The sequence below is a fragment of the Mustela nigripes genome, chromosome 9 (assembly GCF_022355385.1).
Source record: "Mustela nigripes isolate SB6536 chromosome 9, MUSNIG.SB6536, whole genome shotgun sequence".
Taxonomy (NCBI): domain Eukaryota; kingdom Metazoa; phylum Chordata; class Mammalia; order Carnivora; family Mustelidae; genus Mustela; species Mustela nigripes.
The window spans coordinates 33,208,666-33,222,547 of record NC_081565.1 but is presented as its reverse complement, the minus strand read 5'-3'; the positions used below and the strand labels follow the sequence as shown (position 1 = coordinate 33,222,547).

The following is a 13,882-nucleotide window of genomic DNA, read 5'->3' as shown; positions in this document are numbered from 1 at the left end:
AGAAGAGCTGACCCTCACCGGTCTCTCCCTTAGACTTCGAGCTGGCCTTTTTGAGCACCTAGAGAAGTGGTTTGACCAGTGTGTCCTCAAAACTCGGGTCATGGTGGCCACCAAGATCAATGAGCTGGATTCAGAATTGGAGCTGCATCAGCATCTACATGAGCCAAGAGCCAAGTGCATTGAAAAGGACATCCATAACGTCAGGGCAGGTATGGACCCTGCTTGGGAAGGCCTCCCTACCCCAGACAGCCAGAGTCTGTGCCATGGCAGTTCTGCATTCATTAGGTGCCCCTGTCTGAGGGTTCCACCTCCCAGGCTGGCGGAAAAGGCAGTATTCAGAGCCCACACTTGAGATTAAAATTTAAAAAAATTTTTTTACAGTTCTTTAAATGCTAGAATGAAGAGTATTGTCCTATTTTAGCTGTGTGAATACCAGATCTGCTCACACACCTATCTGATACACACTTGCATAGCAGAAGCTCTAGAGGCAAGCTGTAGCTCAAGAATCATAGCTACTAGACTCTGGCTGTGTGACTCTGGACATGTTACCTGACCTCTCTGATCCCTCCCTTACTTGCAGAAGGGGGTATTGTTGATGGTAATTAACTCTCCCTGAAAGGGTACAGTGAGGAATCATGAGCAAGTGGGACCCATTAATTTCAGCTTATAATTTATAACTTCAGAAGAGGTGCCGTTTCTCTCCAAGACAGAGGGCTCCTAGAGGGTGGCATACTTTTAGTTGGATCTTCAGGGACCCTGTTGGGTTTTCACTTGTGTCACACTTCAGACTTTTTCATAAATGCTTTGCACTCCCAGAGTGACCCCCCTACGTGGTCCCAACCAAACTCCTCCTTCCTAGAACAGTGACAGAATTGTGGAATCAGACAGCCTGGCTTGGAATCCCAGTGCTTGTGGCCCAGGGAGCCCTGCTTGGCTTTGGAACCTCATTGTGTTCATCTGGAAAATGTGTGCATTAAATATAAGTGTAAATTGAGATTCTCCATGAAGGCTGATTTCCTGCGTCTTACCTGGATCCCTGTCCCAGTGCACAATTGGGAGATTGAGGTCAGAGAAACAAGTTCCCAGAGTCCCCACACTCGTTTTTGGTAGAGCTGGGATGACAGCACTTTCCCCTGCAGGCAGCAGGCAGAGAGGGTGGGCTGGCCTAGGGCTGTCTGCCAGCTCTAAAGGCCTCTGACCTAGCCCTTGAAGCCAAATTCCAGTTCCGTTTACTCTGCCCTAGAAGTCCTTTGGAGTTTGAGCTCCCTGGAAAGAGAAGCCACTGATAGAAAGGAACAAAATCCAGCTGCCCTGCCCAGCCTTGTGCTGGTTGTTTTCTCCACACTCTTCTCACCACATTCCCACCCTTCCTGATACCCTCCACCCCACCCCCCTGCTCCTGGGTCTCTTCACATGCAAGGACTCCCCTGCTCACAGCTTGGTCAGCCTTCTTTCCAGTGAGAGACCCTGGGGCAGTCTCAGATCGGCCCCCTCAGATCGGTACCCATTCCCCAGCCAAGCCCTGGCAGGGGCAGCTGTCACTATCCAGAAAAGAAATGTCCTGAGGTGACTTGAGATCCCAGAAGGCCTCCCTCTGCCTCGTTCTTTTTCAGCTGAGCTCTTGCTTCACCAAGAGCGGCTAGACAGCCACTGTGCTGGGGTGATAGAGACGCTAAGGAAGGAGAAGATGATGTTCTGCCAGTTCCAAGAAGAGCAAAACATAAAGAGCAAAAACTTCCGCCGCAAGATTTACAACATGGAACACATCTTCTCGAACGCCACGAAGAGCCAGAGGTGAGGGCCATGGAATCCCAGACACGAGATGCCAGCCTTTGGCTGATCTCAAAGGAGTGGTCCCTTCCTGGTGGACACGAGTCAGTTTTCCAGGCCCCACAGCAACCTTCCCTTTTCAGCTCACCTCTTCACAGGTGTCAGGGGCTAACTGTGTGACCCCTCTGGCGGGGAGCTGGGCACTGGGTGCTGGGTGAGCAGCCAGGGAGAGAAAAGGGCACCTGTGGTCAGGAGGCAGGGATGTTACTAAGCTGCCCCAAAATGTCCATGAGGAGAAAGGCCATTTCCACCCAGGAGAATCAGAAGGAGCTTCCTGTAGGACGACCCCCCTGTCCTGGGATGGAGGAAGGTAAAGAGGAGACAGAATTTTCCCCCTCAGAAAGGAGCGCTGGCCCAGCTTGAGGTGGGAACGTGCTCATGGCAGAGCAAGGGGTTCCAAGGAGGCCATTCAGGGCTTTGAGATGGAGGCTCCTGCGTGCTCAGGGAGACCTCTATCAGGTAACAGGTGAGGAGCCCTCCCCGGTGTCAGGTACACAGGAGGCTGCTGAGGGCGGACTTACAGGTAAAGAGGAAAGTTTCAGGGTGCTCCTTCGGGAGAGCATCAGCCACAGAAAGCACATTGTTGGGAGAGAGAGAGAGAGAGCACTGCAGGGAGACCGAAGATCCTATGGGACCTGGGGATTCCTTCAGTACTATGGCGGCGAGGGCCAGAGAGAGGCGAGAGATGGCCTCTGAGACAGCACACTGAGAGTTCCACGCTGTGTCCTGCACACACTGGCATTTTGAACTTCCTTTTAGCTTCTTTTCCTACCCAGAGGAACATGGCCGTGCTTCTGGTGGCCCCACAGCTGGGCACAGCAGTGGAACTCAAGCAGCCCCCAGGCTGCCCTTCCACACCCGGGTCACCACCCTGCCCTCCTGTGTCCCCCAGGCTGGTTAGTCTCAGCAGCACGCTGCACCGGGAGCTGCTCAGCTATGTCGACGTCACCCAGGTGTCCCTGCGCAGCTTCCGCCAGTACCTGGAGGAGAGCTTGGGCAAGCTTCGCCTCACCAACATTGAGTTCATCAAGCACTGCAGGTGGGAGCCCACACCCAGGGCCTCTGTGGGCCCTGGGCTTCCCCTGTCGAGAAGTGGTCTTGTTTCCCCTTACTTTTTTATTGTGACAAAAATATATCACATCAAACTGTCCATTGTAACCATTTTTCAGGTGCACCGTTAGTTCTGTGACACTAAGTTCATTCACGTTGTTGTCCAACCATCCCCGCCATCCAGCTCCAGAAGTTTTCATCTTCATAAACTGAAACTCTGAATCCGTTGAACGTTAACTTTCATTTTCCTCCCTCAGCCCCTGATAGCCATAATTCTTTTTTTTGTCTCGGTGAATTTGACTACTGTAGGTGCCTCATGTAAGTGAAATCATAGAATATTTGTCCTTTTGTGTATCTGGCTTATTTCACTGAACATAGGGTCTTTAAGACTCATCACATAGCATGTGTCAGAATGTCACTCCTCCTCAAGGCTGAATATGTCTACATTGTGTGTATACACCACACGTCGTTTCTCTGTTCCTTCCTTGAAGGACATTTGGGTCATTTCACTGCTTCTGTCTTTGAACCCCCTGTATCCATTTTTTCCATGAGCTTACACTTTCTAAAGCTTCATCAACCACAGGTTTGGGGATGGGAGGGAAGTCTGAGGTCTGATCGTGGCTTGTATTTCTCTCAAACCACTTTCAGATTGTTTTCTGAGGGAGGCAACTTTTCTTCTGAAGAAATCAATTCACTGTGTCATCGACTGGAGAAGGAAGCTTCTCGAATAGAGTTTGTTGAAAGTTTAATCATGATCAACATGGAGAAGATGGAGAGCGAATACCTGGACCAGGTGGGGGAGCCCTGCCCCTCACCTCCAGCCAGGCTCCCAGGACACCCTTGCTCATTGCCTGACGGATCCGTCAAGCCCCCTTTCCAAAAAATTGTGCTTGTCCCACTCTGCTTCCGAAGTCTTTAAGTTCCAAATTAAACCCACCTCCTTTACTTTTTATATATCTTTACAGGCCAATGATGTCATCAACAAGTTTGAAAGCAAATTCCATAACCTGTCTGTGGACCTTATTTTCATAGAGAAAATCCAGCGGTTGCTGACAAATCTGCAAGTAAACATCAAGTGTGAGGTAGGACAGATTCGTTCTTCACCTGCGTGCTAGACACTGTTCCAAGTGCTGGGGATACAACTATGAGCTCTGCCCCATGGGACTTGAACTCCACCCAGGGAGATAGATATTAAATTATAATAACCTCTAGGATTCATTGAGTTATTATGCACCATACATCTTGCTAACCGACTTATTTTGATCAGCTATATTAGTCCTCCCAATAACAGTGTGAAGCAAGTCCTGTTCCCCCCCCCCCCTATTTTAGAGACAAAGAAACTGAGACAGAGAGTAATAGGTGACCTAGACAAGAATACAGAGCTCTTGAATGTGAAATCAAAATGTGAACTGAGGTCAGTGATCTTAAATAAACAACCTAACTGTACACCTCAAGGAACTGGAAAAAAAAATAAACCCAAAGTTAGCAGAATGGAGGAAATCACAAAGATCAGGTAACAAATAAATGAAATAGAGACCAGAAAAGCAATAGAAAGGATCAATGAAACTAGAGATGGTTTTTCAAAGGTAAACAAAATCAAATAACCTTTAGCTAGATTAAGAAAAAAGAGAGAAGACCAGAATAAAATCAGAAATGAAAGAGGTGATAGTGCAATGGATACTGCAGAAATACAAGAATCTTAAGACTGTTATGACTAATTAAATGCCAACAAATTGCATATCCTAGAAGAAACGGAAAAAGTTCTGGAAACATACCTACCAAGACTGAATCATACACACACGGGAAATCTGAAGAGACCAAGAATGAGTAAGGGGATTGAATCAGTAATCAAGAACCTCCCAACAAAGAAAACTCAGGATCTTATGGTTTCATGGGTGAATTCTACCAAACATTTAAAGATAACTTGACACCAGTTCTTCTCAAACTCTTCCAAAAAATAGAATAGGAGGGAATACTTCCAAATTAATTTTACAAAGCCAGCATTACCCTGATACCAAAGACAGATAAGAACATGGTAAGAAAATGACAGACCGATATCCCTGATGGATATCGATGTAAAAATCCTCAACAAAATATTGGCACACCAAATTCAACAGCACATTAAAAGGATCATACACTATGGGGGCACCTGGGTGGCTCAGTGGGTAGGGCCGCTGCCTTCGACTCAGGTGGTGATCTCAGGGTCGTGGGATCAAGCCCTGCGTCAGGATTTCTGCTCAGTGGGGAGCCTGCTTCCCCCTCTCTGCCTGCCTCTATGCCTGCTTGTGATCTCTGTCTGTCAAATAAATAAATAAAATCTTTTTTAAAATCTTAAAAAAAAAAGGATCACACACTATGATCACGTGTCATTATCTCTGGGATGCAAGGATGGTTCCATATACAAATCAATCAGTGTGATACCATATTGGTAGAATAAAAGATAAAAATCATCATCACAATGGATGCAGAAAAAGCACTTGATAATGTACAACATCTTTTCTTAATAAATATGTTAAACAAATGAAGTAAAGGAGGAAAATACATAAGTATAATAAAGGCCATATGTGAGAAGCCCACAGGTAATACCATACTCAACAATGAATAGTTGGAAGTGTTTCCTGTAGGATCAGGAACAAGACAAGGACATGCCCTCTCACCACATCTATTCAACATAGTACTGGAAGTCCTAGCTGGAGTGATCAGGCAAGAGGAAGAAGTAAAAAGGCATCCAAAAAGAAACAGAAGAAGTAAGATCATCTCTGTTTTCAGAACACATGATCTTATATATAGAAGAGCCATCAAAAAATTGTTAGAACTCATCAACAAATTCAGTAAAGTTGTAGGATACAAAGTCATTATCAAGAAATCAGTTGCATTTGTATATACGGACAGTAAAACATCTAAAAAAATGAAGAAAAACAATCTCATTCACATTAGCATCAAAAACAATAAAACACTTAGGAATAAATTTAACAAAGAGGATGAAAGATCTACACACTGAAAACTATAAGAATTAGATGAAAGAAATCAAAGAAGATACAAATTGAAAGATATCCCATGTTCATAGATCAGAAGAATTAATACTGTTAAAATGTCCATACTCCCCAAGCTTATCTATAGATTTAGTGCTACCCCTATCAAAATCCAATTGAAATTTTTTCACGGGAATGGGAAAATCCATCCTAAAAATTTTGTGGAACCACAATAGATTATAAATAGCCAAGCAATCCTGAGAAAGAAGTACAAAGCATCACAATTCGTTATTTCAAACTATACTACAAAGTTATAATAACCAAAATAGTATGGTACTATTGGGCATATAAACCAATGGAACAAAATCTAAGTTCAGAAATAAACTCTCACATATAGAGTCAAGGAGTATTGAGTATTGACAAGAAAGTCAAGAATAATCAATGGGGAAAGGATCGTCTTTTCAATAAATGGTGTTGGGAAAACTGCATAACCACATGCAGAATAATGAAATTGAAATCTTATCTTACACCACACACAAAAATTAACCCAACATGGATTAAAGGCCTAAATGTAAGACACGAAACCATAAAACTGTGGGAAGAAAACATGGGGAAAGACTCTTTGACATTAGTCTTGGCAATGATTTTGTGGATGTGACACCAAAAGCACAAGCAACAAAAGGAAAAATTAACAAGTGGGACTGCATCACATTGACTAGCTTCTGGACAGCAAAAGAGACAACAAAATGAAAAGATAACTTACAGAATAGGAGAAAATATTTACAAATAATATATCTGATAAGAGGTTAATATCCAAAATATATAAAGAACTCCTATAACTCCATAGCAAAAGAAGTAAACAATATGATTTAAATTTAGTAATAAGGGGCACCTGGGTGGCTCAGTGGGTTAGGCTGCTGCCTTTGGCTCGGGTCATGATCTCAGGGTCTTGGGATCGAGTCCCACATGAGGCTCTCTGCTCGTCAGGGAGCCTGCTCTCTCTCTCTCTGCCTGCCTCTCTGCCTACTTGTGATCTCTCTCCATCAAATAAATAAATAAAATCTTAAAAAATATATAAATTTAGTAATAAATTAAAATAATAATATAATAAATAAATAATAATATAATAAAATAAATAATAAATTAAATTTCCTTTGCCCAAAGGAACTGAATAAACATTTTCCAATAGAAGACATACAAATGGCCAACGGGTGGATGAAAAGGTGCTCAACATCACCCATCATCAGGGAATGACAAGTCACAGTGACAATGGGGTATCACCTTGAACTTGTTAAAATGGCTGTCATCAAAAAGATATTTCTCCACACGGCAAGGGTGTGGAGAAAAAAGAATCCTTGTGCACTGTTTGGGGGAATGCAAACTGGTACAGCCACTGTGGAAAACAGTATGGAACCACCATATGATCCAGCAGTCCCATTTTTGGTTATATATCCAAAGGAAATGAAAATATGGTCTTGTAGCCATATCTGCACTCCCATGTTCATTGCAGCATTTTTCACAATGTGAATGTGAACAATGTGGCAGAGTGTCAACAGATGAATGGATAAAGAAGAGGTATCTGTACAATGGAACATTATTTGACCATGAAAAGGAAGGAAATCCTACCATTTGTGACAACACATATGGACCTTGAGGGCATTAATCATAGTGAGATAAGTCAGAGAGAGATGAATACTGTATGATCTCACTTACATGTGGAATCTAGAAAAGCCAGACTCAGAGATAACCGAGGATCGAATGGCGGTTACCAGGGACTGAGGGGTAAGAGAAATGCAGAGGTGAGGGTCAGTGGGTAAAAACTTTCAGTTATAAGACAAATAGGTTCTGGGACTCTAATGTGAAGCATGATATTATAGTTAAAAATACTGTGCTGTATACTTGAAAGTAGCTAAGAGAGTAGATCTTAAATGTTTTCATCACAAAAAGGAAATGGTAATTATTTGATGTGGTGGAGGTATCAGTTAATGTTATGGTGATAATTATTTTGTGATATATAAGTGTATCAAATCATCACATTGTAAACCTTAAACTTACATAATGTTATGTGTCAATAATATCTCAATAAAGCCAGGAGTGACTTTGACTTATTTTTAAGCTTTTTTCTATATATGGAAAGCGGGATGCCTGAGTGGCTCAGTAGGGTAAGCGGCTGCCTTCGGCTCAGGTCATGATCCCAGCATCCTGGGATTGAGTCCCACATCAGGCTCCTTGCTCAGCAGGAAGCCTGCTTCTCCCTCTGCCTCTGTCTGCCACTCTGTGTGCCTGTGCTCAAATCTCTGACAAAAAAAAATGTTATATATGGAAAGATTTCTCATATATATGTGTGTGTGTGTGTGTGTATATATACACACATAAAGAACAAAACTGGCCTCATGCTATTTATACAATTTTTTAAGGTGTATCATCTTTAAAGATTCTTTCAAAAACACTACTGTGATGGCTTCCCTCTCCTGAATTTGTTGCTATTTTTACTTAGCCATTCCTTTCTGGAGGAATATTTTGGTGGATTTCACTTATTATTATACCAATGGTATTATAAACACCCTTGTGCAGGAAACTCTGATTATGTCCATGGGTATCTTGCAGAGCTAGATCACTGGGGCAGAGCACAAATGTTTTAAGGCTCCTCATGTTTCCTAGGTGGCTTATACAGACAACCCCCCCCCTAGTGGGACAATGCCCTTAACCACTACTGGGGGTTGTCGATTTTATTTATTTATGTATTTATTTATTTATATTTATTTGTGAGAGAGAAAACATGAATGGTGCAGAGAATCAGAGGGAGAGAGAGAAGCCAACTCCCTGATGAACAGGGAGCCCGAGGCGAGGCTCAATCCCAGGATGCTGGGGTCACCACCTGAGCCAAAGGCAGAAGCCCAACTGACTGAGCCACCCAGGTGCCCTGTTGATTTTTTTTATTTTTAAACCTTATTTGTTTGAGAATAAAAAACAGGCCCCCCCCCAAAAAAAGTTTTTACATTTGCATTGATCTAGCTTCTGATAACATTTTGCATTCTCCCCCATTTCGTTTTTCCAATATTGAATTCATCCCCCTTTGATAATATATTTTCCTGATCAAAATAAGTATTCTAGAAACAAATCATGGAACCTCTGGTTTTTCTAGGTTGCAAAATCTAATTTGCAAACAGATGGATTAAATTCTTCTCTGGAACAGCTCCAAAGGAAAGTAGAAATGTGTCGAAACTCAAAGGGAGATAAAAAAGTAAGTATTCAGTATTTGCTAAGCTATGAATAGTAAAGATGCATTACACCAGAATTATAAACTAGAAGTAAACTTATATCTGTCATCAAAATTCCTCCGGCTCCAGAGGGGCCTCCTAGCCTTCCTACTCAACTCCTGCTTTAGTCAATGGAATTAAGGACGAAAAGAAAACACAGCTACCTCCCTCAGCCACCAGACCCTCCCAAGCAGGCTTCTAGAGTCCAGAGAGTTGGGGGCTTAGGTCTGACCTCACTCCCCCTCCGATGTCACCAGGCATCCTTCCTTGTAACTGGAACTCAGCCCTCAATGAAAGATAGAAGCAGGACTCTGGCCTCTGAACAACCACTTTTTTGTTTTTTGCTTTTTGTTTTTTTCATTTGCTTGGTTTTTTGATCATGGCACACACACTGGTAACTTCTGTTTTCTATGTATAAACTGTAGAGTCCAAACAAGAGCGATACGGATCAGCAATAGCAGGTCTCTCTGCACGTTTCTGTTGTTTTCTTGCTTGTTTTCCGCCCCCATGAGTTTCACGCTCAGCCTGGCCTCCCTGAGCAATGTTGCTCAACGATTCCCCCGGACACTCGAGAACCAGAAGTCTCAGCTGGAGGTTTCTTGAGCAGGATGCTCCTTCCTCACCAAGCTTTGTCTTTTCTCTTCCATTTCAGTGACTGAGTTGAGGTTTTATTTTTGTCAACACTGAGAGGACATTTAGTGTCTATCTTTCTTGCTTTTTCTTGCATAGTAACACATGCTTCTTGAAGAAAATTCAAACATCCACAAAGCACAGAGTGAATACACATCCTTCATCTTATTCTGTCTGTCTCTCACACTTTTTTTTTTTTTATATATTTTTTTTTTGCAGAGCCCCCAGTGACCTCTGTATTTTCCTGCACTAATTTTCTACGCATACCCAGGAACTCAGGGAAAGCAGGTTTATCTGAAGTGACCCCTTCAGCAGACACTCTAGAGACAGCTCTCTCTCCAGAGCAGAAACATTTGCTCTTCCACATTTCCTCACCTCCCCAGCCCCCTCACGGTACCCTCCTGGTGGTGTCAGGGTGCTGGACAGGGGGCCTGGGGCTTGCACAGCCTCCTGGCCAGGGCAGGGGAGCATGAACTTGGGTGGACAGGCAACCGTGTTGGATGGAGGGGACTGGTTGGCTATTTCTGCAAAGCAGTGATTGGGAGACGGGAACAATGCATTGGATACATGGCAGAGGCGGTGGGGACCGGGAGGCAGATGTGGCCAGGGTCATGGGCTCAGTGCCATGCACAAAGAGTGCCTCTGGCTGCTGTGTGCAGAAAGTCAGGGAGGGAGTGAGAAGTGAGACAGGGTGCTGCAACTGAGGCAGAGAGAATTATGCCAGCAGAGACACCTCTGGTTCTGGAATTGAGTGGCAGGGGAATGGATAGGACCCAGAGCATAGTGGAGATGAAGGAAGCAGAAGAGGCCAATGCACCTCCTGGCCTGGATTGTCTACAGAGGCCAATAGACAATTCAGGGGACCAAGTGTGAGGACTGCTGAGTGATGTGTGAAATGTGCAGTGAGCGTGAACATCCTTCCAGGTGCTTCTCTGTGCACCTAGGGGCATGGTCTGTGGGATTGCTGCATGTGCCGCTGACCTTATTAGATCACTTTCCAGAAAGGCTGTGGTCATTTCACTCCTACACAGCCTGGCCATCTTGTCCAAACATTTCCTTCTAAGAGTATCAGAGCTAGAAGAGACCCGAGGGAACATTCATTTTCCATGCAAATAAGGAAATGAAGTTGAGCAAATTTAAATGATTTGTCCAGAATGAACCCATAAAACCAGGACTAGAATTCCTATACCCCATCATTGAAGGATTTGCTCCCAGTGCAGCTGCCCAGGGGAGCCAGCTGGCATCCCCAACTGTCTCGGAGCTCTCCCCGACTGTCTCGGAGCTCTGCCTGCAAGTGAGAGGCCTCCAGAGAACCAAGAGGCCTGCAGTTCAAATATAGGAAACTAGCCTTCCTTCAGCCCGCTTCCTGTGGTTTTCTTACCCTAGATGGTGACCTCAGAAGACCTCCTTGGCTTCGTCCAGACTTGGAAAGAGAAACTGGGCCAGAGGATTCAGTACCTCAACTGCAGGCTGGACACAGCATCCATGACTCAAGTGGTCTTTACCGTAAGGAATGGACAGTAAAGGAAGGGGTTGGCAATGGAAAGTGTGGGGGAGTCATCAGGTCTAGGCTCAGTAGAGCCTAAGGGAAGAAGAGGCTCCCAAGCTCCTGTTGGACACCAGGCTTACTATAAAGACTATATATATATATATATATATATATATATATATTAGGAAGACTATAGTCTATGCAGTCAGACCTGAGCTCAAATCCCAGATAGTCCACTTCCCTGCCTTGGGTGCTTAGAAGACCCCTCACCTCTTGACACCACCTCCTCATCTCCACCAGGACCTTCGGCTTACCCCACCCACTGGCTCTCAGGCAACCCTCACCTTTCAGCCCCTTCCTTCTTGTCCACACCCATGAGCAACCACTACCTTCTCCCCATCCCATCCCTACCCCCTCTCCTTGCCCACCTGGATGCCCGTGCCCGTGCCCTCTCACTTCCCCTCATGATCCACTCCCTGAGCTGCAGTCTGGAGAAGATCAGTCTGACTCTGTCACTCTTCTGCCTTCAGGGTGAAATCCAGACCCTGGGACGGGGTCTTTACAGCGGCTTTCTCAACCTGCCCTCCATGGCCTCTTCATTTCTCACCCTCATTTCTACCCCAAAGACATGACTTACCCCCGGGCCTTCTCTTTCAGACCCTACAGTGAGGTCTCCATTTTTAGGGGCTGTCTCTCTAGACTGTGTGCTCCAAAAGGGCAGAGCTTGTTGCCTTCACCCCATACTCAGCCTCTCACACCAGGCTTTGAATGCTGGAGGCACTCAACCATGTTCCAGGGGGAAGTGTCGTAGAACCAATGTGGGCAAAAGTGACACCCCGCAAGTTCTTTTCCGGGCACCTTCTCACTGCCACGTTTTGAGCCAGTGCTTCCTTTATGGGAAGGCTCTTCACACAGGCCACCAGTACTAAGCATCCCTCACACCACTGGCACTGCGCCCTTCCAGACGAAACTCAGGAGTCCAGCCAGGGTCCTTCCCTCTTATAGTCCCCCGCTGAGAGAAGGACACTCGGTAAGATAGGAAACAGCCTAACTAAGCACTCCCTGTGGGCCACCGCTCCTACCCTTTCTCCACGATCCAACTTTTGGGGGGTGTTGTCTCCTTGTTTGTGTACACTTTCATTCACTCCTTCCTTTCAAGAACAGTGCCTGGGCATATCTGCAGGCTGGCCTTATACGTCCATGATCCTTGGTCTCATGGAAGCCTCTGGAACTTCTCTTTCACAGCGCTGGTCCTAGTTTTGACCAATCATTTATTTGTAGAAGTGCATGTTAGACTAGACTGTAAGCCCCACAAAGATGAGGGGCACATGCAACCTCTCTATGCTGTGTTCCAGGCCCCAGGCAGCACCTGGGCAAGTACTTGGGAAACATTTTGAAAGCCAGCACGCGCACATAAATGCACGCGTGCATACCTGCATGAATGACCCTCATGCAGGAGGACCATTACCCCGGAGATAGGACCATTACCATTTTTAAGAAGGAAAGTCGAGGCTCAGAGAATCAGGCAGCTGGCCGCCAGCTGCAGGGCCTGAAAACACGAACACAACCTGCTTGCATCCCTGGACTGAGGCTGGGCCCACCAACTCAGGTCCCTCTCTTGGGCCTGTAGGACAATGTCATGACTGACCTGGAGGTAGAGAGTGACATCATGGTGTCTTCAGAAGCCCTTGAAGAGGAGGCCAAGGTAGACTTGGTCACCCCAGAGTCCTTCGCCCAGCCGAGCCACATGGGGAAGCCCATGACTGAAGATCCAGCTGTGGAAGTGGTCAAGAAGATCCTGCAGTGAGTTGGCTATGGGATTTGCAAGAGCGCTCCACCACCCTAGCTCATGGCCTCGAAACTTCAGGCACCATCTTTGGGGTCCCGCACACAAGTTTCCCACCCCTGACAGCCTGTGACTTTGTATAAGGCCTTCTCCTCTTGAACCTCAGTTTCCTCCTCTGGAATGAGGCTCATAATCAGACTGATATACACAGTATTGTGGCCTAACCAGGATGGTAGCTAATCTTGTGCTCACTGGGAAAAAGCTCATATCCTTTCCTTTGGTTTCAGACTTCCCAATGAAAAATGCTCAACCCAGCCATGTGACAAAGACCGGTCCCAGACAGGTAGAGGCAAACAGGCCTGTGGGTCTCAGGGGACTGGCGGTGGGGGAGCTGGTGTTGCCCCCTGGCCCATCCTCACCTTCGGTCCTCCATTCTTGCCCTTGGCACTCATCACCCAAGGCTTGAAGCGACACCAGAACCGGGGGGAACACATCGTGAAGAAAGCCCAGTCCAGTGCCAGTGCCACTTCAACAGGAAGGTAGGAGTCTGGGCTGCCCAGGATCTCCCCTGCCCACATGCCTTCCCTCACCCCCAAGACATAGGCCAGAACCCACCCTGTTGCTTCTATAGACTGTCCTCAGAAGACACCACCTATGCTCACTGTTCTGAGACCCCCAAGGGACCCCGTGAGAGGTTGGCTCTGAAGCTGGCTTTAGTCAGGTCTATGCACTTTCCTGCTGAGTGATGTGGCTCACATGGGCCTCCCACGTCAAGAACCCATCTTGATGTTCTGTGGCTCTCTGGGATCTCTGGATCCCAGCCCTCTTCCCATATCCATCATTCTGGTTAAAAAAAAAGAGGGAC

General features: G+C 45.7%; 1 protein-coding gene across 7 annotated transcripts in view; it reads left to right on the top strand.

Moving 5' to 3' along the window:
- The window catches only part of CCDC180 (coiled-coil domain containing 180), a 62,502-nt gene that overhangs the window by 29,608 nt on the left and 19,012 nt on the right, over positions 1-13,882 (top strand). For 3 of the 7 annotated variants that reach the window (XM_059411247.1, XM_059411245.1, XM_059411248.1), the window contains exons 19-28: positions 34-209; positions 1,614-1,794; positions 2,723-2,869; positions 3,529-3,673; positions 3,846-3,962; positions 8,998-9,096; positions 11,129-11,248; positions 12,862-13,034; positions 13,305-13,360; positions 13,478-13,556. In XM_059411247.1, the coding sequence (XP_059267230.1) occupies positions 34-209; positions 1,614-1,794; positions 2,723-2,869; positions 3,529-3,673; positions 3,846-3,962; positions 8,998-9,096; positions 11,129-11,248; positions 12,862-13,034; positions 13,305-13,360; positions 13,478-13,556 (1,293 nt within the window). Of the gene's footprint in view, positions 1-33; positions 210-1,613; positions 1,795-2,722; positions 2,870-3,528; positions 3,674-3,845; positions 3,963-8,997; positions 9,097-11,128; positions 11,249-12,861; positions 13,035-13,304; positions 13,557-13,882 lie in introns of those variants that run through there. The other 4 variants (XM_059411246.1, XM_059411244.1, XM_059411249.1 and 1 more) reach the window with 3 other exon arrangements.